This window comes from Carcharodon carcharias, chromosome 10 (genome assembly GCF_017639515.1).
Source record: "Carcharodon carcharias isolate sCarCar2 chromosome 10, sCarCar2.pri, whole genome shotgun sequence".
Lineage (NCBI taxonomy): Eukaryota > Metazoa > Chordata > Chondrichthyes > Lamniformes > Lamnidae > Carcharodon > Carcharodon carcharias.
In genome coordinates, this window is record NC_054476.1 from 48830375 (window position 1) to 48852853 (window position 22479).

The 22479-nt window shown below is 40.6% G+C and overlaps 1 protein-coding gene across 5 annotated transcripts in view; it reads right to left on the bottom strand.

Annotated features, from left to right (window-relative positions):
* Positions 1–22479, bottom strand: part of LOC121283128 (DENN domain-containing protein 5A-like) — a 337338-nt gene that overhangs the window by 221186 nt on the left and 93673 nt on the right. For all 5 annotated transcript variants that reach the window (XM_041197268.1, XM_041197266.1, XM_041197267.1 and 2 more), the window contains 2 exons: positions 22327–22436; positions 11156–11828 (listed from right to left, as the gene is read on the bottom strand). In XM_041197268.1, coding sequence (XP_041053202.1) covers positions 11156–11828; positions 22327–22436 — 783 coding nt within the window. The remainder of the gene's footprint in view (positions 1–11155; positions 11829–22326; positions 22437–22479) is intronic.

The window sequence follows — 22479 nt, forward strand, 5'->3', positions numbered from 1 at the left end:
TGGACGAGGGTGTCCCAGAGGGAACGATCCCTACGGAATGCCACCGGGGGGGGGTGAAGGGAAGATGTGTTTAGTGGTGGCATCATGCTGGAGTTGGCGGAAATGACGGAAGATGATCCTTTGAATGTGAATGCTGGTGGGGTGATAAGTGAGGACAAGGGGGACCCTATCATGTTTCTGGGAGGGAGGAGAAGGCGTGAGGGTGGATACACGGGAGATGGGCTGGACACGGTTGAGGGCCCTGTCAACGACCGTGGGTGGAAAACCTCGGTTAAGGAAGAAGGAGGACATGTCAGAGGAACTGTTTTTGAAGGTAGCATCATCAGAACAGATTCATTCGTTGCATTCATTGCTCCCAATGCGGTTTCCTCTACATTGGAGAGACCAAACGTAAACTGGGTGACCGCTTTGCAGAACACCTGCAGTCTGTCCGCAAGAATGACCCAAACCTCCCTGTCACTTGCCATTTTAACACTCCACACTGCTCTCTTGCCCACATGTCTGTCCTTAGCTTGCTGCATTGTTCCAGTGAAGCCCAATGCAAACTGGAGGAACAGCACCTCATCTTCCAATGAGGCACTTTACAGCCTTCCGGACTGAATACTGAATTCAACAACTTTAGGTCTTGAGCTCCCTCCTCCATCCCCACCCCCTTTCTGTTTCTTCCCCCTTCCTTTTGTTTTTTCCAATAATTTACATAGATTTTTCTTTTACCACCTATTTCCATTATTTTTAAATCTTTTATGCCCCCCCCCAACTCCCACTAGAGCTATACCTTGAGTGCCCTACCATCCATTCTTAATTAGCACATTCGTTTAGATAATATCACCAGCTTCAACACCTCTGTGTTCTTTTGTTCTTTTGTGACATCTTTTGATTATCTGCTCCTATCACTGCTTGCTTGTCCCAACAACCACACCCCCCCACCCCCACCCCCGCATTCCCCACCTTAAACCAGCTTATATTTCACCCCTCTGCTTGTAAAGAAAAATCAGTCCTGTTGAAGGGTCATGAGGACTCGAAACGTCAACTCTTTTCTTCTCCGCCGATGCTGCCAGATTTGCTGAGTTTTTCCACGTAATTCTGTTTTTGTTTTGTTTTGGATTTCCAGCATCCACAGTTTTTTGTTTTTATCTCTTAGTTTCCAACTGCCTTGATACTTGATGGCCATCTTTGGTTTCAAAAACAAACAAAAAAAATTGGTTTCTTCCAAAATTGCAATATTCATGAACTAACACTGATATTGTTTCAATTAGGAATTCATCTTGCAGATCATTGAAACAATATTGCATACTCTAAAGGTTCAATCACCATTGAAAATTTACAAGTTTTCAGCATTTAAACTTTATATCAATTGAAAATCAAGTTATTACTAAACAAGGCCACTGAGATACCAACAATGTATACTTCATTTCAGGAAGACAAAGATAACTGACTGAAGTAAAAAGAGGCATTGCAGACTAGATTCAACCAGCAGTTGTCAATAATTGGCTTCTTCATTACCGAGTGCCTGGTAAATCTGTACTGCTGCTGTCATCCTGCATCAATATAAAATCTGAAATAACTCAACAATGAATTAATCAGAATAGGCATTAACACCTAGGGCTGAATTTTGACCCCCACGGCGAGGTTGTGCCAGGGCAGGTGGGAGTAAGTGTGAACCTGATCGGTGCCCCCCGGTTGGGTACGCGCCGCCATTTCACAATGGCAGGCCAATTAAGGTTCCAAACATTGAGTGAAGGGAGAAAAAAATTTTGTGAAACTATGTTAATAAAAAATTTTCCAACACTTTGAAAACATTCATGAAACCTCATCCTGCCCGTGGATGAGGTTCCATGAAAACCGCGAAGGCCACCTAGGCTCTTCGCCTGCCCGCCAATGTTAAGGTTGGATGGGCAGCTCAGGTCAATGATTTAATTGATTGTTAAATAGCCTTAATAAGCTTTTGACAGTTCAGCGGGCATGCAGCCAACTCAGCTGCGCAGCCGCCGAAATGAAAATCTGAATGACGGGCAGTAACGTCAGGGCACACGCCCAACGTCACTCCATGACATTTTATGCCTCGGCGAGTGGGCCCCGCCCCCTGCTTGCTGAGCCGAAGATTCTACCCTACAATTTTGCTCACAAGTCTATTGTGTGGCACTGTATCAAATGCCTTTTGAAAATCCATATACACCACATCAACAGCATTTCCTTTATCAACCTTTTCTGTTACCTCCTCAAAAAACTCCAGCAAGTTAGTTAAACATGATTTTCCCTTGATGAATCCATGCTGGCTTACCTTAATTATCCTGCACTTGTTTAAGTAATTATTGATTTTATCCTGTACTACAGCTTTCAGGAGTTTCCCTACCACTGAGGTCAAACTGACTGGCCTGTAGTTGCTGACTTTATCCTTGGACCCCTTTTTGAACAAGAGTATAACATTTGCAGTTCTCCAGTCCTCTGGCACGTCCACTGGGTCTAAGGAAGACTGCAAGATTATCACTAGTGCCTCTGCAATTTTCCACTTGCACTTCCCTCAGTACCCTTGGATGCATCTCATCCGGTCCTGGTACCCTATCTATTTTAAGTAAAGATAGCCTTTCCAACACCACCTTCCTCTCAATTGTAAGTTCTTCTAGTGTACCAGTTACCTCCTCTCTCACCTCGACCTGGGTAGCAAGTTCTTCCTTTGTAAAGACAGATGCAAAGTACTCGTTTAACACTTCCGCTATTTCTCCAGCTTCCCTCCACATGCAAGTCCCTTTTTTGGCTCTAATCAGCCCTACTCTTCCTTTTAACATTCTTTTATTATTTACATGCTTATAGAAGACCTTGGGATTCCCTTTTATGTTCAGTGGCAGCCTCTTTTCATGCTCTCTTCTTGTTTTTCTTATTACTTTATTCACTTCCCCTCAGGTCCTTCCGTATTGAGCCTGAATCTCCATTGTATTTTCTACCTGACATCTGTTGTGCGGGTACTTCTTCCTTTTCATCTTTATCTCTATCTCTCTCATCATCCAGAGCACTCTGGGTTTATTTGCCCTACCTTTCCCCTTCAAGGGAATATACCTTGACATTGCATGCAATACTTTTTCTTTGAAGGTGACTCATCGTCTTTTCTGCCAACATTTGATTCTAACTCATTTGACTCAGATACATTCTCATCCTGTCGAAGTTGGCTTTCCCCCAATTAATTATCCCTGCTCTGGATTGTTCTCTGTCCTTTTCCATGATTAACCGAAACCTTATGATACAATGGTCACTGTCCCCTAGAGGCTCTCCTACTGATATCTGATCCACTTGGGCCAACTCATTCCCCAGAACTGGGTCCTAAAGTGCATGTCCTCTCATTGGACTGAAAATATACTGCTGTAGAAAATTACCTTGAACACATTCCAGGAACTCTCGCCCCTCGTCCTTTTGTACTATTCCTTTCCCAGTCTATATTTGGATAATTGAAGTCCCCCATTATTACTCCATAACTCTTGCATCTCTCCATAATTTATTTGCAAATTTGTTTCCCCACATCCCTTCCAATACTACTCCAATCAATGTTATTGTACCTTTCCCATTCCTTACCTCTAGCCAGAGAGATTCTGTCCTTGACCCTTTTGGAACGTCCTCTCTCTCCAGTACTGTAATGCCAACTTTAACCAAAATCGCCACTTCCCCCCCACGTATCTTCCTTTCCTGTCTCTCCTGGACACCTTGTACTCAGGAATATTTAACGCCCAGTCCTGCCCTTCTTTGAGCCAGGTCTCTGTTATAGCAATAATATTATAATTCCATTTGTCAACCTGTACCTGTAGTTCACCAATCTTATTAATCACACTATGTAATTCACATACATGCACATTAGCCCTGATTTAGCTTCAACCACAATCAAAACATTTTAGAAACCATCAAATTAATTGTCTTCAGCAGCCAATGCAAAGAGTTCATCAAATTCAGTCTGAGTCACTTTGGCTATGGCATAATCATAAGGAACACACTCTGGATCAGATTTGGCACTTTTGGTTTCAGAATCATCCCTCTGCAACAAATCACATCTCACTCTCCATCCAGTGAACAGGATATTCTCCATTTTTTGAATAAATCTGAAGACAGTTTGTGCATTAATAGCATCCTACGGTTTGATGACAAAGCCACATAAAACATCAAGCAGGGCAGCATGTATATTTCCACTCTTTGTGAAGATTTTTCTCCATCAACCATTCACCTATTCTATTTTGTGCAGACATGATCCTTGAATGACTTGAGGTACACATCCAAAAGATTGAACTATGGACGTTAGACCTCTGGTATAACTACAATTTGGGTGTTATTGCTTCGCAGGTACCTCTTGATCTCATCGGTAAAATGAGATCTCAGCATGTGTACACTAAGAAGCTGAGTACTTTGCATAGGCCGCCAGGATGTCTATTCAACACATTGTCAATTTAGAGCTTCACTCCAACCTCATCCATCCAATCATTGTCATGGACAAGAAAACTCATGCAGGGAACTTGATTTTTGGCATGGTTTTGTTTGAAAATTTACCATAGTTTTTAATTTAGTTCTGTAGGCCATGCAGACTGGTGCTACCTTGAATGTTGTCTTCGCATGTCCTGTGGCTTTCACCAGAACTGTTTTTGAACCTTTTCACTCCACAGCTTGGCTTCCTGGCATATTGAAAATCATGGACGTATCATCCATGTTACCAATATGCCACTGTCTGATGATGAATCGATGGAAATTTGTAATTTTGGCAACAAGGTCCTTTGGTCATCTCAATAGCTTTGGCTTTCTACCACGATAATAGATATGTTCATTCCATAAAGCGGCTACACCAACTGTTGCTCCAAAATCTTTGTTGCAATCGGGGTTTGATTTAGCCCACTTTAGCATTGCATTTCTGGTGATGTTGTAACCATTCTGTCGACTTTTGAGGACCCATTCTGATACAAGCTTCTCAGAATCAGACTACTGGCTGGTCCCTGTTCTCATGTTGCATTTGGTCTTGGGCACCTTCTTCAGAGCATATTCCTTCTTCTTCCATTCTTGCACCAGTTATTCACTAACAATAAATTCCCTCACTGCAGCAGTTGATGAATTAGCGTTATGTTCTGTGGCTTGAAACCAGCTTCATAATTCATTCTTTTGCCTGAGGACCCATTTCAGTTCATCATTCAGCACACGTGGTCTGCTCTGCATGGGTGAGTCTTAAACTAAAGTGCATTGCCTTGGCAACACGGCTCCCCAGCTTGATCCCATGCATCAACTGATAAGGTGAGTAAAACACACAATTCTGAGGTGAAAAATGAATGCAAGTTTAGCATTCTTAGCAGGAAAAGTGCAGGGAGGGTCCAACTTATACAGAGTATAGATCCAAACATAATTTTCGGCACCGAAAAAATGGGGTTGTTTTATATGCCGGATCAACATATACACCGCGATCTGCAGTAGTTCTGGCCTCCTCTAAGTGGAGGCATCTTCTCTACATCTACCCTATCCAACCCTTTCATAATCTTGAAGATGTCTATTACGTCACCCTTCAGCTTTCCAGTGGAAAAGAGTCCCAGCCTATTCGATCTTTACTGATAGGTAACAACCTCAGTTCTGGAATCATTCTGGTAAACCTTGTATCCCTTTTATATAATATGGAAAAAAGAAAACAGTTCACAGTACTCAAAAGTGTGGCCTACCCAAAGTTCTATATAGGTTTAACATAACATATACTTTTCAATTTTATCCCTCTAGAAATGAGGCCCAGTGTTTTGTTCAACTTTTGTAGTATTATTAATCCACTTTTAGTGATCTATAATGGGAAGAGGAGGGATGGGAGGAGGCTCATGTGGAGTTTAAACACCTTCATAGACCTGATGGGACAAATGGCTGATGTCTGTCCTACAAATACTTAATAATACTGTAGCCACAAATACTTAATAATACTGTAGCCTGTTTACAAACCTCCCTGACACAGACTTCAAAGTCATATTTTCTTCACTGGCATTTTTTGCCTAAAACCCATATGTGTATCTGCATCAACAGATTTAAATGTATTTTCCATTCTTGCTCCCAAAAAATATTAACTCTCATTTTTCTATATTAACCTGCATTTTCCACTTCCCTCTGCAATCTATTTGGCTGTTTGCTTTTCCCTTTTAGTACCTTACTTTCTTCTGGCAATTTGCTACTCTTTCCACCAGTATCAGTAAACTTTGCCAATTTAATTCCAAGTCCAGATTCATAACTTAGTTCCCATGGTAGTGCTTATGGTGAGTCCAATGTTACATACAGTAAATTATAAGAGTTGCTTAATATGTTTGAATAAGTGAAATTGTTTTTACTACAGAATGTTGAGACAGTTTTGTGCATTTTCAGACTATTTTCATAATTGTGCTTATGTTTTTACATTGTGTTGCTTGATAATGCAAATATTATGTGCATCGGGAGACATATTATTGTGCTGAAATATTGCAAGGCAAATACCCTAGTCATTGCTTGAAATAAGTCCTCAAAATGGAATTTCAGCTTAAAGGAAATGGTGTCAATATTTAAACCAAACGCTGGGGAATCCAAACTAATTAAAGCCATGAAAATGTACATTTAAACAAAACATTCCTTACTAGTGACAGAAAATCTATTTCAGAAGGCCAAGAGGTATAAATATGCCATGCTTCAGCTGATCCAGTACAAGACCCTGTGTTAAAAAAAGACTGAGGAACTAGGGTGTAAAAGTGTGATTTGACATGCCTGGACACCCATTCATTTCGAGGTCTTCCAGAGTATTTATATGACTGACTGTTAGAAGTGATTGACCCAAACGTATCAGTCAATTGAACGGAAAGGATCTTGTTCTTAAGCAATGTACATTTGAGGGTGTTTGGCACATCTCTTGCATTATCTTAGATTCTATGTTTTCATTAGATGTAGAGTTTTTTTGTCCACATTAGTCTTCTTTTGTAGCAAATGCAAAACAATAAAAGTACCAAAATGTAACCAGGACAGAGAAAGTGATTATAGAAGTCAAGTTGTAAGGCTGTATGAACCAGTTACAGGCAAAGGAAGTGTGTCACTTGAATGTATAAATTCCCCGAGGTTATATAAAACAAGAGTTAAGCCAGCTAGTTCAGATGGGGTTTACTAGTGCAGAAGGTATCCTGAAAAAGAAGGTTCACATAAAAAGAATAAAAGAATTATTAAGAGAGGTTCATCATCCAAAAATTCCAGAAGCATAGGTCAACATCCAAAAATATGCAAATAATCAACTCATCCATTGTAACAAATTTCTATAAAATCTGAAACATATCTAATCACCTGCACATAGGTGCTAAACTATTCAATAGGCTGGCTATCTAATGTAGTTAACTTATCAGCTTGCTAAGGAGTCAGTCTTATATTGACCTTAATTTGTAGTAGCCTCATACACTGACTTCAACTTTAATTTTATAATCAGTGATCTAGTTATAGCTGGATTAGTGATGGGCAAAACTGTTTTTATATTGGCCTGGATTTTTTCAATCAGTCGGGAAGCAAGGACACAAGCTATTGAGTGCAAAGAAAGCCACCCACAAAGGTCTAGTGATCTCAGTGACAGGAATTTCCCCTTCTGCCACAGCTGTTTAAACCTGGTGCAAAATCAGTGGGATATCTTGGTGTGCAGTTGCAGTGATCAACAAGCAGGCATCCATCAAGTGGAAATATTCATATACAGCAAACCAGGAAATTAATAGTGCTTAAAATTCTTCACATTTATATTTTGCTAGTTGAAAATTGAATTTAAGTATGACTGAATTAAGACAGAAGCTAAAATAAAGATAAACCGACATTTAGAGAAAAAATATGCTTTTAAAACTGTGGAACTTTTAATCAATGAAAAATTTGACATTCCATAAATATAAAATTAATTTTTCCAAGGCTAGTAAGGGTGCTTAATAGTAATTTACCGCAGGAGTTCCTCAGGGTAGTGTCCTAGCCACGACCATCTTCAGCTGCTTCATCGATGGTCTTCCCTCCAACATAAGGTCAGAAATGGGAATTTTCGCTGATGATTCCATTGTGTTCAGTGCTATTCACAACTCCTCAGATACTGAATCATTCCATGTGCGCATGCAGCAAGACCTGGACAATATTCAGGTTTGGGCTGATAAGTGGCAAATGACATTCGCACAACACAATTGCCAGGCAATGACCTTCTCCAACAACGGAGAATGTAACCATCTCTCCTTGACATTCAACGGCAATACCTTCGCTGCATTCCCCCACTATCAGCATCCTGGGAGTTACCAATGATCAAAATTTTAACTGGACCAGCGATATAGATGATGTGGCTACAACAGCAGGTCACAGGTTGGAAATTCTTCAGTGAGAAATTCACTTCCTGACTCCCCAAAGCCTGTCCACCATCTACAAAGCACAAGTCAGAAATGTGTTGGAATACTCTCCACTTGCGTGGATGAGTACAGCTCCAAAAATACTCAAGAAGCTGAACGTCATCCATGACAAAGCAGCCCCCTTGATCACCACCCATCCGCCATGTTAAACATTCCCTCCATGCACAGCGCACAGTGACCTCAATGTGTACGATCTAAAAGATGTACTGCAGCAATTCACAAAGGCACCTTTGACAGAACCCTAGAAACCCACAACCTCTACCATCTTGAAGGACAAGGTGCAAGGGAACACCATTACCTGCAAGTTCCACCTCCAAGCCACACACCACCATGACATGAAATTACATCACTGATCCTTCATTGTTGCGGAGTAAAAATCCCGGAACTTCCGCCTTAATGACAACAGGGGTGTACCTAAGCTGCCACCTTCTCAAAGGCAATTAGGGATGGACAATAAATGCTGGCTTTGCCAGCAATACTCACATCTCAACAGTTTATTTAAAAAATTATGAAATTAACACATTGTTAAAAACCCAGTTACACCTCACTGAGCCAGATGTAACTTTTTCCAGGGTTTTTACAGCGAGATTAACAGCATTAGATTGAATGTTCTCATCAATCCATGCTTTTCAAGGGAGATAATAGTCTTTGTGAACCTCTGCAGTATGTCATAACGAAGGGCATAGACTTGCTGACAGCAGCTTCCTGATTTCTGCATTGGATTTCTGCACATGTCCAAAATCTTGAAGATGCTATTGGTTTAATGAAGTAATGACGGCTTTGCTGTCATTCCCACAGTAAAATTCAGGCCAATGCTGGGTCAATTTATTTTGTTAAGTGACTATTAATTATTATTCTATTAAAGGTCTAAATTATTTATATACTTAATGTTTAAGTAGTGATAATTATAATTTGAAAGTCAATGAACGATTGTCAGTGCATGACTTGCTATGACTCGCTACTGGACTTCATTGATGATTTAGCAAGAAATGGTGAATTCAATCACTCAGTAAACTGTGGGTATCTGAATTAAGGGTTGGCAAGATGAATATTCAATCCAAACTAGGTGATGTAAGTAGGTCGCCAAGCCAATCCTCAGCATCATTCACTCCTGGATCTAAGACGGTCGATAAATCTCAAATCTCCTTTTTGAGGAGTTTAGACAAAGATTTTGTGAATTCAGCTGGTTCCTTGACACATTTGTCAGTATACCAAAAATCCAGTATTATTATATTTTTGCTGTTGATGGGAATAAACACAATGTTGGATAAAACAAAGGAATGGAAAATGATGTCTATATAAGATTGTCTGCATAACCACAAAGCATATGGTACTCCCATTGCAAGTATTGCTGCACCACCCACAGCAACTTGAAAGATAATTTTTTTAATGAAAAGCCCGATTAAAATCACAGGTTTGGAGTCTGCTAAGATACTTGAGAGTTAATCCTATACACTTGTACCATAAAATATGCAATATATTATAGAAAGATGAAGAATAATTTTGATCCCTAGAGTTCCCCTCCAGTAATTCAGGGAAATATCAATTTGCCATAACTATTTGCTTTTCAGCCATTTTCCCGAGCTATGCCACCAATTTCCCTTTTACATCATAGCCCTAATTTTCTCAACCAAGTTCTTACATGGTACTTTAAGCAAACTTCCAAAAATACTCAGTGTAAATAGTATCTATCACAGTACAGCTATATTTTCTTCTCCTCTGAAAAAAATTCAGGTCACTCATATATGGCCCATCTCTCACAAATCAATTGTAAATTAATTTCTCAATCCATGTCCTTTCAAGTGTTCATTTATTTTACCTCTAATGATGGTCTGAAGTGATTTATGACATAAATTAATTTATGACACGAATCACAACTGACCTAAAGGCTAACAGGTTAAACGTAGCCTTTCCCTTTTTGAGCAAAGATGTAACGTTTGACATGCTCCACACTTCTGGGATACTACTGTAATCAAATTTGAAAGATCATGTTTAGTCCCTTCTACTTCCTCACATAGCATCTTCAGTATTTTGAGGTGAATATCACCTGGATCACAATTTTAAGAAGCATTAACCTCAAGCACAATTTGTTTATTAATGCAAATATCATCTACTGGGTGCCTTTCCATGTCCTCATTCACAAGGTTCTGAAAAATTCCTGGAATTTCCTCTTTAAATACTTAAGCAGTCATTCATTAAACAGTTCTACATTTCCTTATCCTCTTCAATTGTTCTCTTCCTCCATAGGTTTATAAAAACATTGTCTGTTTCCCTTACGTTGTTTGCAAGTATATTTTTTATATTCACCTTTAGTTCCCTTTACTCTTTTTGTATTTCTCCCAACTTCTTTTATGAAAAAGCTGAACCTAGCAACACAGGTTTCTGTTTTAGCAATTTTTGGTATCATTTAACTATTCATTCATGGAAATGTAACTTAGGATGCAGCTCTATTTTTTTCTCAGTGGAATGCTCTTAGGCTATACTGTACCATAACTTTACACATCCATATTTCCCACTTATACCTGATTGATTCACCAGTTAATTTGCTCCAATTTATTCAGGTTAAACCCTCTTAAATCTTTCCATAGTTAGCTCTTTTCAATCTGTTTTTGATTCTTTATTTTCCTTCCCTATTTTAACAATGAAGCTTTGCACTACTTTTCACTCAGGATGTGATCTGAACACCTTGATTAAATCATTGCCCTTGTAATCTGTTGCATATGTACTAATATTTTCTATCAAAGTTACTGGTACTTCTATAAAATGTAAAAGTAATGAATGAATGCTGGACTTACGTTGAGAATACAGCAGGATTTGAATCTCCAGCAGTGCACACGTGAAGAGCTGTAGTACATTTTCCAGACCCAATAGCTCAAACATCTCATTAATTGGAAAGTCAAAAAGTGGTAATTCATTGGTGCTTGGCCTTTGACAAACAATTGGACCATATACACCCAGAAATTTTAAAGACCTCCCTGCTGGCGGCAAAGGCACCTCATACAGTATATTGTAAACATAACTTTCTAGTGGTAATGGAGGAGGTTGATGAGAAGTCACAGCTTGATGGAGTTGCTCAAGCACCTTCTTACAAGCTTGCATAAAAGGCATTGGTGCAATCAAGCAAATGCATTTCGAGACATACAAAGTGTCCTTGCTAATATCATATGAATTAAAACGCTGTAGTTTTGTCATGCCTGTAGGTATATCACTGCAACTATCAGAGTTACTCTCAGTTGAGTTTATGCAGATCGTAGACGAAGTATGAAGGATGTCATATTGTTCTGCATTATGCATGTGATACAATGTTTGCATTGCACTGCAGATCTGTTTACTAGCCACCTCTTCATAAAACGTGAGGGCAAATCCATAGGTGCGGGAACCATCTTCACGGGTGATGATGAACGAATGGAATTGCGGATCTCGGTTGTCAGATTGTGTTTTAAAGGAAAGCCCTTTGGGCATGCAGAGCTTGAACAAAAAAAACAAGGGAGTTAGATTATAAACACAACAATGCAAAACAAGCGACTTTAAAACATAGGCTTACAAACTGGGGTCCAACAAAGGAATCACAATGAACCTAGTAAATCATCATACTTGTCAACCTGAGACTCAAGCAATGTATTGAGAGTTCTTTATTTTCCCCTATATCTTACATAGAATTTACAGCACAAAAGCAGGCTGTTTGCCCAACAGGGCTATGCCAGTGTTTATGCCACACAAGCTTTCTCCTACCTGACTTCATCTCACCGTGTCATCATATCCTTCTATTCTTTTCTTCATCGTGAACTTATCTAGCTTTCCTTTAAATATATCTATGTTTTCACCTCAACGCTCCATATGGTAGCGAGTTCCATGCACTCAACACAGTGAGTAAAAGGAGAATGGGTCAATATGCCTGGTGTTCTATTCATATCTTCTATCTGTTGCTCTGCACAAAGAAATTTTCTGTAATGAAGGCACAATTTTGCTTTGGACAGCTTTCAAATTAGGGCATGGCATTTACCGTTATGAAATAAATTACAAAACCCAGAAGCATGAGGGAGCTAAATCACAAGACTACTGTGGCACCCCATGTAAAAGCGTAATTGGTTAAGATAAAACTTAAATGGTAATTCAGTCAGCTGAAATCAGTAACTCCTCCTATTCAGTTCATGACTGTTCTTAAAATTTAATTTTAAATAATTTCTTATTCATTTATTCTATTTATCATCAGCAGTTAAAGATCATAGTCATTCGAGCTACCCTAAAGCTTATTCAGCACTGTGCTGATTAAAAATAAGTTGAAGGATTCATTCATACAATACTCACCAGTTAAAACCTTGTGGGAATAGCAGAAAATGGGTGTGGGGGGAAACACTTATTGGCACAGATTTTGCATTAGGAATAAAGGTTAAGCTAACAGCGCTCACTGATAGCATGGAGTAAATCAGATAGCAACTTCCAAAGTTCGCACATGGGCAGTTAAACACAGAAACCTGGAACAAAAACAAAAATACCTGGAAAAACTCAGCAGGTCTGACAGCATCTGCAGACTGGGATACAGTTGATGTTTTGAGTCCGTATGACCCTTCATCAGAACTAAAAAATATAGAAATGAGGTGAAAAATAAGCTGGTAGAGGGGGGGTGGGACAGATAGAGCTCAATAGGGGGCCAGTGATAGGTGGAGGCCAAGAAGAGACTGCCAAGGATGTCATAGACAAAAGGACAAAGGGGTGTTGATGGTGGCGATATTATCTAAAGGAAGTACTAATGGGGATATTAAGGGTAGCAAGCAGGATAAGCTAGTGGCAGATGGCCCTAGTGGAGGTGGGGTGGCGGGAAGGGATCAAAATGGGCTAAAAGGTGGAGATGAAACAATAGATTGAAATAAATTTAAAAATAGGTGGAAAAAGAAAAATATATTTGTAAAAAAAATTATAAATTATTGGAAAAAGGGGGATTGGAAAGGGGGTGGGGATGGAGGAGAGAGTTCAAGATCTGAAATTGTTGAACTCAATATTAAGTCCGGAAGACTGTAAAGTGCCTAGTCAGAAGATGAGGTGCTGTTCCTCCAGTTTGCGTTGAGCTTCACTGGAAAATTGCAGCAGGCCAAGGATGGACATGCAGGCATGAGAGCAGGGTGGTGTGTTGAAATGGCAAGCAACAGGGAGGTCTGGGTCATGCTTGCATCAGACCTAAGGTGTTCAAATATATTTTTCTTTTCCCATCTATTTTTAAATTTATTTCGATCTATTGTTTCACCTCCACCTTTTAGCCCATTTCGAGCCCTTCCCCCCACGAGGGCTATCTGCCACTAGCTTGTCCTGCTTGCTACCCTTAACGTCCCCATTAGCACATCCTTTAGATAATATCACCATCGTCAACACCCCTTTGTCCTTTTGTCTATGACATCTTTGGCAGTCTCTTCCTGGCCTCCACCTATCACTGGCCCCCTATTGAGCTCTACCTGTGCCACCCCCCTCTACCAGCTTATATTTCATCTCATTTCTATATTTTTTAGTTCTGATGAAGGGTCATACGGACTCGAAACGTCAACTGTATCCCTCTCGGCAGATGCTGTCAGACCTGCTGAGTTTTTCCAGGTATTTTTGTTTTTGTTCTAGATTTCCAGCATCCGCAGAATTTTGCTTTTATCTTACTGAAATCTGGAAGTTGTTGTCGGAGGTGTCCTGCTGCTCCACAGGCTGTGCTCCACTTGCTCAACTCAGCACTGACACCAATCAAAGTTGCAGTACTTATCCACTGGTTACCCACTAAACATAAGAGAAAAAGTTAGGGCTGCTGCATTCAAGTACGACTACATTTAATGGCGTGATGAGTCTTAATTACTGCCAAAAATCTCTGGCACTGAAGTGCAATTTTAGAAACATGGGGTCTCATTCATAAGAAATAGAAGTTGGAATAAGCTACTTGGCCGGTCGAGCCTTCTCCACAATTCAGCACGATAATGGCTGATCCTTTAACTTAACTTCACTTTCCTGCATTATTCCCATATTCTCTTGGTACCAAAAATCTCGCAACTTCTGTCTTGAACATACTCAACGACTGAAAACCACAGTTCTCTGGAATAGAGAATTCCAAAGATTCACAACCCGTTGAGTGAAGAAGTTCCTTCTCATCTTGTTCCTAAATGGCCAATCCCTTATTCGGAGACTGTGACCCCAAGTTCTAGATTCCCCAACCAGGGGAAACATTTTCTCAGCATCTACCCTGTCAAGCCCTTAATGAGTAATTAAGACTCATCACGCCATCAAACATGTAGTCACACTTGAATTTTTGCCCACTAATCTGTCTACAGCCTCTGTGCGTCCTCTCCTCCATTTACTTTCCCACCTAACTTTGTATAGTCAACAAAGCTGGATAGGCCTAGTCTATAACAAAAACAAAAATAGCTGGAAAAACTCAGCAGGTCTGACAGCACCTGCGGAGAGGAATACAGTTAACATTTTGAGTCCATATGACTCTTCGTCAGAAGCTGTCAGACCTGCTGAGTTTTTCCAGCTATTTTTGTTTTTGTTTCAGATTTCCAGCATCCGCAGTATTTTGCTTTTATCTTAGGCCTAGTCTATAGCCTAGTGAAGGATAAACGCCTCAGTCCAAGAACCATTCTAGTAAACCTTAGTTGCACTTCCTCTAAGACAACTCCTTCCTTAAGAAAAGAGGCCAAAGCTGCACACACTATTCTAGTGTAGCCTCACCATTGCCCCATATAATTATAGTGACATTTCTTTGCTGTTTTACTTCATTCCCTTTATAACAAAAACAAATGTACTATTTGCCTTCCTAATTGCTTGCTGTACTTGCATGTTAACTTTTTGTGATTATGTACATGCTACCCAAGCCCCTCTATTGCAAACATTTCTCTCACTATTCATAAAACATTGTTTTTTATTTTTCCTACCAAAGTGCATAACTTCACACTTTGCCATATTGAATTCCATGTGCCACATTTTTGCCCACTCACCCAATCTGCCTTCATCCCTCTACAGCCTCTACGTGTCCTCTCCTCCATTTACTTTCCCACCTAACTTTGTATAGTCAGCAAAGCTGGATACATTACACTCAGTCACTCATCTAAATTGTTAATATAGATTGTAAATAGCTGAGGCCAAACTAATGATCCTAGTGGTTCCACTAGTTACATCCTGCTAACCTGAAAATATCCTGTTTGCAGGTAATCTCTGTTTTCTGTCCCTAACCAATCCTCAATCCCTGCTAATTTACTATCCCCAGTCTCATGAGTCCTAATTTAATGCAATAACCTCGTGTGACACCTTATCGAATGCTTTTTGAAAATTCAAATTCACTACATCCACTGGTTCTCCTTTTTATCCATCTTACCAGTTACATTTTCAAAATCCAGATTTGTCAAACACAATTTCTTTTTCATGTATCTGTATTAACTCTGCTTAATCCTATTATGATTTTCTAAGTGCCTGTAACCACGTCCATATAATAATAGCTTTGAGCATTTTGCATAGGCTAACTAGCCTCTAGTTCTCAGTTTTCTCTCGTCTTTCTTAAATAGTAGGGTTATGATGCTACCTTCCAATCCTTGGGAGCTGTTCTAGAATTTAAGGAAGTTTGGAAGATCAAAAATCAATACATCCACAATCTCTGCAGCTACCTCTTCTAAAACCCTAGGATGCAAGTTGTCAGGTTCAGGGGGATTTGTTGCCACAAACATACAAACACACGAATTAGGAGCAGAAACAGGCCATTCAGCCCCTTAAGCTGCTCTGTCATTCAATAAGACAATGGCTGAACTGAATGTAACCTCAACTCCACATTCCCACATACCCCCTATAATCTTTCACCCCTTGCTTATCAAGGTTCTATCAAGCTCTGCCTTAAAAAATATTCAAAGATTCTTCTCCCACTATCTTTTGAGGAAGAGAGCTCCAAAGACTCACAACCCTTAGAGAAAAAAAATTCTCCTCATCAATCTTAAATGGGCAACACCTTACAGGAGGAAACATCCTCTCCAAAACCACCCTGTCAAGACCCCTCAGGACCTTATATGTTTCATTCAAGTCACTTCTTATTCTTCTGAACTCCAGTGTTTGCAAGCCTAACCAGTCCAATATTTCCTTATATGACAACCCTCCACTTGATCCAATAAATTTCTCCAGGGCAATTTCTTTACCAACACTGATTTCTTTAAGTTCCAAATTCTAGCTGAACCCTTGGGGCAAGATGTTGAGGTCGGCGAGCGGGCCCCGCCCCCTGCTCGCCAACGCGTAGAATGATGCGGGATGACATCGGGTGGAAGTCCCAACCTCACCCCACGTCATTTTAATTTTCAGGATGGCAGGGGCTCAACCGAATCAGCTGTGCACCGCCGACCTGTCAACAGCCAATTGAGGCCATTTAAAAAGTAATTAGACTAGCTAATGGACCTGCATGTCTAACCTTAGGGTTGGCAGGCAGGCCAGGAACCCTGGCAGGTTTCAGAAAAAGCACGAAACATCATCCACGGGCGGGATGAGGTTTCATATAGGTTTTTAAAAATTTAATAAAAGTTTATTTAAAAGTGATGGACACTTCCCAACTCATGTGACAGTGTCACACGAGGGGACGTCAGGGAAATTTCATTTATCTGCATGTACTATTTTTAAATTTGGCATCGATCTCCGAGGCAGCACTTAGCCTCAGGGAGGCGAGTGCACTCTTTCGCGAGCATGCGTGAAAGGGCGCACTCCTGGCTCAGGGAATCTGCCCCCCGCCCGCACAGGGAGCGCATTGCACTTCCTGGCGGTCGTCACACTGGGCGGGCCTTAATTGGCCAGCCCACGTAAAATGGCAGCGCGCCCCCGAATGCACGCCCGCACACGCCCGCTCCTGGACATTCTCTTCCCCCCCGCCCCCGACGGGGGGAAATTTCTTCCCTTGGTTACTCATTACTTCATAAATGTATTTTGTGTTTTCTACTGTAAAGAAAAAATGAAGGTATTAATGTAATTCGTCTGCCATTTGCTTATTCCGCATTACAATTCCACTTGTCCATATTTCTAATGGGTCCATGTTTATTTTTAATGATCTCATCCTATTTCCATACCTATAGAAAAGTTTACAATCTGTTTTCATGTCTCTTGCCAATCATATTCTCTTTCCTTTTCAATGTCTTGGTCCTCAGTTGCTAAATCCTAAAATTCTCTCTATCCTTAGGCTTACTACTCTTTTGGCAACACTATAAGCCTCTTCCACTGATCTAATACACTATCTTTAACTCCTTTTGCTAGACATAGTTGGATCACATTTTTTGTGGGGTTTTCGTGCCTTATAAAGGAATATATATTTGTTACAAGTTGCGTATTAATTCTTTAAATGCCAGTCATTGCTTGTCCACTGTCATATCTTTCAACATAGATTCCCAATCCACCTTAGCTAACTTGTCTTCATACCATTGCTTTGTTTAGATTTAAAACTCTAGCAGCTGAATATTCCTGTTGGCGATCTGGGGGCAGGGCCCGCTCGCTGACAGGAAAGTGACGTGGGATGATGTCAGGAGGAAGGTGGGTGGACAGCGAAATCGCCAATTGAGGCCATTGACAGGCTAATTAAGATAATTAAAGACCTGCCCATCCAACCTTAAGGCTGGTGAGCAGGCATGGAGCCCCAGCGGGCTCCTGATAATGCATGAAACTTCATCCACTGGTGGGATGAGGTTTCATGTCCGTTTTTAAAAAGTATAATAAAGTTTATGTCCTTTTTATTAACACGTCCCATCTCGTGTGACATTGTCACATGAGGGGGACATGTTAATAATTTTTAAATTTTTCTATTTTTGGTGGGTTTTTTTAACCTGTCAGTACTCTCCCTGAGACAGTATTTGGTCTCAAAAAAAGCGCACTTTGACAGATGGGGATTCCCTCCCCCCACTGCCGCAAAGGAAGCGCATAGCGCTTCCTGTCGGGCAGGCTGCTGGGCAGGCCTTAATTGGCCCGCCCACTCAAAACGGCGGCGGGCCCCGTTTCGATGGCGGGGGTTGGCTGTGCGCCTGCCGCCAAGCTGGTGAGGCCTGCAAGCCCACCAAGGACAAAATTCTGCCCTAGTTTTGTATTTAACTAAATCACTTCCGAACTCAATAATAAATTCTATCATATTATGGTCACTCTTCCTAGAAGCTCCTTTACTACAAGGTTATTAATTAACCCTTTCTCACTGCACAATACTAGATCCAAAATAGCCTGTTGGTTTCTCAACAGAAAAAATCTGGAAAAATTGTTGGGAGTTTTTTTTTAAATTAAACATTTTTTTCAAGTTTCTGTCTTTTTATCTCCCTCTTTTTTCTTCCATTACTGTGCTTTTTATACATGATTTTACAATAAATTAATTTACACCTTCTGGTTTACACTTTGTGGTCAGAATCTTAACTTGTGAAAACGGGTGGGTTAGTTTTGGATCAGAGGTTAAAATATTTTTAAAACTGGAACAGGAATCCAACCCACTCACATGCTGTTTTAATGTAGGTGGAACAAAGGCAGGCAATCCCCACCCTGCCTCTTCGGTGATTGGAACCACCACCCAGCTACACAAGTGGCTCCTCACTCTCCCCTACTTACAACCCCACCCCCACAATCGAGAACATCCTAGACCAATGCAATTGGCTTCCCATTCTTCCCCAGCCCCATCCTCCATCCCACATCACCTGTGCAATCAGTTTCACACCCTCACCCCTTCTGACCATCAACTCACATTCACCATAGACCCTTGTAGAGGATGCTGGGCTGAATCAGCTGCCCAACTACAGCAAGTTGCTATTCAAATGGCTACAAAAAGTCTGTGTGCAGTTGTAAGCGTAGTGAATGGCAAGCCCCAGTCATTTGCTATTGACCACAAAATCTAGGCCAGTGTTTTGACAAACAAATTCCAAAATGAGATAAACTGTCCAATAAGATCTCATCTGACTCAAGAAGGTATTCAATTAGGATAGTAGCAAGATTGCTTATATCTCAAGAGAGTCATTGAGAAATCAACTTTTTTTTTGAAGAAAATTACTTAACCAAGTGGGAAAAGAAATTTGAACTCATTCTACTTACAATTCAAATCATTTCATTTGAATTGCCTGTTAATTCGTTTTTTTTAAAAAAAATACAAACTGCCTCCCATGATGTTTCATTTAAATTGTTTAATTTAATTACTGGCAAATACTTTGGACAAAAGACTATATTAACAGGAGTTTATTGTATACTGAATCTGAAATGTCCACAACTATGTGAAGGACTAAACGAAATGAAACTGCTGGATAGTTATTGCTTTATAATCTTAGTTCTTCTCCCATGTTTAGGTGCTATCTTAATTTTCTTCTGGCCTTTTCAATTCTTTCATGAGCCACAAGATATCAAAACATCTATTCCCTTCAGCCAGAGGGCACCACAATCAAGCCCATTGTACATTTCACAAGGAGGATGTATTCCTACGTAGTAGCTGCAAGAAGCTTGTGTTAAGTAAACAAGAAATTGTAATATTTTTCTTCTGTTTATAACCCTGTCATTTTTTTTAATCTACTAGAAGTCAGGCTGTAATTGGATTAAGAGCTAGAGTGGCAGCAAGGGTCTAAAGTCAACAGTAAGAAGTGGTTTTGATATGTTAACGAACCAAGAGGAACTTCAATCAGAGTTTTAGATAAAGCAATAACAGGAGCGCTTTTGAATTGAGTTGTTTTAGTTAAAAGGGATATACGCAGGTTGTAAAAGGTATAAGGTAAAGAAAGGGTAAGTTTGCTTTTACAAGTCTAAGATCTAAAGTAAAGTCTAATCAAGTCGAGGAAGAATGCATTCCTAATGAGACTGGTTGAGACAATGGAGAGATTAGAGGGAAGGGATGCATTTAAGGGAATACTGATGCCTAGGTGGACTTGGCTGGTCACATTTCCCAGAAGTCAGCAGGGTAGCTGCTTAGATCTCCCAAAGGACCGCTAGTCAGAACTCCAAGACTGTGTGAACAAGGCCAGGCCTGAAGACCTAATAACCCTGTTCTGTCAAAGGGTCATGAGGACTCGAAACGTCAACTCTTTTCTTCTCCACCGATGCTGCCAGACCTGCTGAGTTTTTCCAGGTAATTCTGTTTTTGTTCTGAAGACCTAATAGTTGCTGTCAGCCTCAGAGGCCACCCCAAGGAAAAAAGGTACTGTGTCGTAAAAATTGCTGGAATTCTAAAGAGTTTGAAAATCTATGAGGATAGTTGCTGAACACAAAAGAGGAAGGTTAGCTCTGAGTATAGTTAAGCTAAGATCCTGAGGAACTGTTTTAAAGTGTAAAGCCATTCTTGTGTCTAAGTGTAATTGTGTTTTTTCTTTACGCTTTTAATAAAGTTTACTTTACTATAAAGTCATCACAAGTGGTCGGGGACATCACTTCCTGATTTCAGAACCTCTCCTCATACTACACAAATTGCAAAACCGTTTTGGCAGCTGTTTCAGGTTTCCCAATGGAATTTGGGCATCTCGGCATTTGCCATCAGCTGTGCCATAACACATGCTTTTTGTTTTAAGCTATATTATCCTATTCTGTCCCCTCATGTTTAACCTTCCGATATCAGGCTTTTCCAGAAGTATTTATAGAGCATGGCTAAGAGAAGCTTTTTTGAACTACTGGTCCACCACTCTATGGTGTTCCAATATGCTGTTGAGTCAGTACATCAATGAATCTAACCTCAGTGATAAGCAAGTTAATGGAAGGAATTATAAGAGATGTTACAAGGCAGCATTTAATATACACAAGGGCTGGAGTATACCCAACACAACTTCAGAAGGTATTTCCAAATGAGGCAGACCACTTGGCCTGTCATAACTTGTCCATCTGTAAAAGACTCTAGTCTCCCTACATTGCTGCGCCTGATTGTTTTTAAAGTATTTCAAAAACTTTTAAATCCACTACTTTATCTTGATGCCCATTCCATAGCCTGAATCTTCTGGTCAGCATGCGGGGGCGAGCCCTGTTTGCCGATGCGTACCATGGCACGCGGTGACATCGGGCATGCGTCCCAATGTTAACGTGCGTCATTCCAATCTTCAGTTCGCCGGGCACACACCGGAGTCAGCTGCGCGCCCACCAAACTGTCTAAGGCCTATAAAGGCCATTTAACAACCACTTGAAATAATTAACAGGGCTGCCTGTCCAACCTGAAAGTTGGCCGGCAGGTAAAGAGCCCAGGAGGCCTTCGAATTTATCATGAAACCTAATCCATGGGCGGGATGAGGTTTCATGAAGGCTTTATAATTTAAATAAAAATTTTCATTAAAATTCATTGACATGTCTCAGCTCGTGACACTGTCACATGATGGGGACATGTCTGAATAATTTTTTTTAATTGCAATTTTTCAACATCAAAGTAATCTCCTTGAGGCAGCTCCATGCTTCGGAGATTTCTGTGCTCCTTCACGTGCATGCGCGAAAGAGCGCAGACCCCGATTCTCCCTCCTCCCCCCGCCTACACAGGGAGCGCTCAGCGCTTCCGGGTGCATGTCACACTGGGCGGGCCTTGATTGGCCCACCCACGCAAAATGGCAGCAAGCAGCCGATCATGGGTGGCAATCGGCTGTACGCCCGCCTGTGCCTGCTCCTGCCCAGCTTGTCCGACAGGGAGAAATTTCTCCCCCATGTGTTGATTATCATGTTAACAACAACATGCTGTGGGGTAATTTAATTTATCTTCTCCTCTTGATCTGCGTCGCCTCGGCTATACCTATTGCCCAACTTCAATAATAAATGACTTCCCTTTCAGGCTTCTATTAGGGGAAAAAGGGGGGTAAACAATTGTTGCCTTTCCACATGAGGAAGCACCTGCCTTCAGCTTGACTTTCACCTCAAAGTATGGCCCAGATCTGAATCTCACCACATGAACTTGTCCCACGATTGCCACCCAGGGGTCTGAATGTAAAAACAAGTAAATCTATTTCTTTTCCAGAAATTGTTTGTTTGGACTTAGACCAGTTTCTCAGAACATGCTCTGCATACTAACCATCCCAACAGCATCCTGGTCAAAAGGGTTCCATTCCACATTCTCTGGATAGTGAGCCAATACTTTAGATTTAAAAGTTCTTCGCAATGGACTCTGCTCATAGTTTTCACCTGAAACAAAGAAAACAAACATATGGACTGATAAAACATTTCC